The 3,089-nt window shown below is 45.7% G+C and overlaps 1 protein-coding gene across 1 annotated transcript in view; it reads right to left on the reverse strand.

The window, feature by feature from the left end:
- The window catches only part of LOC123977685 (cAMP-dependent protein kinase catalytic subunit PRKX-like), a 47,335-nt gene extending 45,440 nt beyond the window's left edge, over nt 1-1,895 (reverse strand). Inside the window, exon 1 of the mRNA XM_046060577.1 lies at nt 1,762-1,895. Within this exon, the coding sequence (XP_045916533.1) occupies nt 1,762-1,895 (134 nt within the window). The remainder of the gene's footprint in view (nt 1-1,761) is intronic.
- Nucleotides 1,896-3,089: the final 1,194 nt, after the last annotated feature.

Consider the following 3,089-nt stretch of genomic DNA (forward strand, 5'->3'; position numbering starts at 1 on the left):
TTCATTACACAATATGAATAAGCTATGCAGACAGTTGTAAAGAAAGAACATCTTTTTCTTCTGTTCTCTACTTGTTATAGTTACACAGTATTAGGGGTGTGGGCTGTATTAAAAGTATCCACTGTTCTCCCATGCTCTAACACACAGTAACGATGAAATGTGTGCTGTTCTCACATTCTTCCTCTGTATGTACACATAAACAACAAGGCAGGGAAATATAAAAGGAATTTATTTTATTGTTTGGGTACATTATTGTTCAGTGTACATGTTCACATCTGAAACAAACTTTACGTGCTTGATAACTCTCCCACCCCGCAGACATCTACACGTCAATACCGATTTATATTCATAGCGGCAAGTGCTATGTAGCTCCACATAGGGGACACAGGAAGTGACATATAGCACATTCATGCGGCGTCGGAACCGCGTAGGAAATTCACAGCCGCACCGGCAGAGCTCCAGAATATGCAACTCGGCCGGTTCACGCGCGGACGCGCTACAAGTGCGAGGGCCCGCCCAACGCTGCTTGCAGCTTTAATTTAAAGTGTTATTTTAAAGTGTAAAGCTAGGATCACAGTGTTAAAACTGTATGTGCTCCTTTCTGTATCTAACTGCCCAGGCTCAGCAGTAGCACATGTGTGTGAGTGAGCAAGCACAGTGGGATAGGAAGGCAGCATCAAAAACACCTGCAAAGGAAAATATAGAAGCAGATTTTGTGAAAATTGTATTACAAAACATACATCACAGTAAGAATGTCCTGTTTCTAGCACAGAGCACAAATAACACCAGTTTATTCCACAAAAGTCAGGTTATGGATGAAATAGCATGATCAAGCGGAGGGCATGCAAAGGACACAGAGAGGAGGAGCAGGCAGTCAGGGACTTTGCCAGATCCAGGTGCAGTAGGAAAGAGAGCCAAGAGATGATGTGAAGCCAAGAAACAGAGCTATAAAAGGAGGTCTAAAAGGAGGTGAAAGTCAGTTGTTACATGGTTTTCATGTCGACTCGGGTCTCTGTTCTGGTAACAGAATGGGGCTCTATTTTGCACTGATCTCTGACACACTCCGGTGGAACTTTTGTATTCTAATAGGTGTCTGTTTTTGTTGATAATAAAAATGTTAGTAAAAGTTCAAGCTTTCTTATCTAGCCCAAGTCTTTTATCCACGACACTATGGGATATTTAACATTGCCATGCGTTAATGCCTTAGCATGTGATAGCTTAACAGCTGGAGATACAGTGACTTTCTTTACAGACTTGCCAACACAACGTTAACCTGAAAGTTGTCTACAGTGTTGTCTTGTGGTGGCAGCCCGGCTGACGGTGAGTGTCCTGGTTTTCTCTCTTGTATGTGATTCTGTTTTTTCCCTGGTTTTCTCTGTACTCTGCCTGCCTCCCTGTGTCTCCTCCCCCGTGTGTGCTCCCTCTCTCTCTCTCTCTCTCTCTCTCTCTCTCTCTCTCTCCCTCCGCTCCTGAGCCCAGCCAACGACCCGCACCTGCACCTCGTCAGCCACCTCCTCCGCCTGCCACACCTGCCAGCAATCAACTGCTTCTCTGGCAGTACTTCTACCCCGGTTCTCCAGTCAATCCTGGCTTGATCGTCGTCGCTCCTTACCTGGTGCCACCTCAACATTCAAGCTCACACGTATCTTTGCATCCTTTCTATTTCCCTGTACTCTGTCTCCGCTGTGTCTGACCCTGTTTGTCTGTCTCTCTCCAAGTTCACTCACCCTCGTCTCCAGTCAGTCAGCTGGGCTTGCTCACCTGCCCCTTTCCCTCGGACTACCCCCACGGCGTCCTCCCAGTTCTCCAGTGCCTCCTTGCTTCCTCGGCTCCAGTGTCCCCCGGCTCTCTGGTCTCTGTCTCCTCGGTTCCCTGTGCCTGCGTTTCCCCGGCATCCAACTCACCCTCAACTCCAGTCCCTCAACCCCTTTTTCCCCCAATAAAACCTGCCTATCTGAGCGCTGCATTTGGGTCCTCTCTGTCCCCACACCACCATAACAGTGTTGTGCATTAAGCAAAATTCATTTTTAGCTCTTATGAATTTTATCTTGAGGTCTACTTCATTTATCATTAACTTGTCTTGAAAAAACAAGTCGGAATATAGCCGCAAGCGGCGATTCGTGGGTTCATACCTTGTTTCGCAATATCCCCATCAAAAAAATTCCATATCCAGTTACGATGCATTTAAAGCGCCACCTAGTGGTTGATTTGAATGAAACTTTCAAGGCATATTTCTGGCACTCGTGTGGACATACTGTGAGTTTTGTGATGATTGGACCAACGCTTGCGGATTCTTGTCTATTTATGTCCTGAGCCACACCCTTTACATGTTTATTGGTCAATATCTTGAAAACGAAAGGAGCTATCAACAAGCTTTATACAACTTTATATACGCTAAGGCCAATGATGATCCAGAGAAAATTTGGTGGCAATTGGAGCTATGGTGTAGGAAGAGATATAAAAAATGTGTTTTTAAAAAAATCTAAAATGGCGGATCTTAACAAACCCTGGGGTATTTTGTAGAGTACATTGAGCTGGACTTCTGTGAAAAATTTCAAGTCAATCGGACTTATGGTAAGAAGTAGGCGGCCTTTCAAAACCTGTAGTTTTTGTGCCTCAATTACAGCGCCACCATGTGGCCGATTGGTGTAATATTTCTACAGAAGCACGAGCACATCTGTTGGAGTTACTGTGCCAAGTTTCATGTTTCTAGCTCATTCCAGCTCACGGCAAATGGAGAAAAGCAGATTGCCAACACAAAAACAATCGCTATTAAAGCTGCAAGCAGCGTTGGGCGGGCCCTCGCACTTGTAGCGCGTCCGGGTGTGAACCGGCCGAGTTGCATATTCTGGAGCTCTGCCGGTGCGGCTGTGAATTTGCTACGTGGTTCCGACGCCGTATAAAGGTGTTATATGTCACTTCCTGTGTCCCCTATGTGGAGCTACATAGCACTTGCCGCTATGAATATAAATCGGTATTGGTGTGTAGATGTCTGCGGAGTGGGAGAGTTATCAAGCACGTAAAGTTTGGTTCAGATGTGAGCATGTACACTGAAGTTACAACAACTTCCTGTGTCATGGCGAAGACCA

Source organism: Micropterus dolomieu, linkage group LG01 (genome assembly GCF_021292245.1).
Source record: "Micropterus dolomieu isolate WLL.071019.BEF.003 ecotype Adirondacks linkage group LG01, ASM2129224v1, whole genome shotgun sequence".
NCBI lineage: Eukaryota > Metazoa > Chordata > Actinopteri > Centrarchiformes > Centrarchidae > Micropterus > Micropterus dolomieu.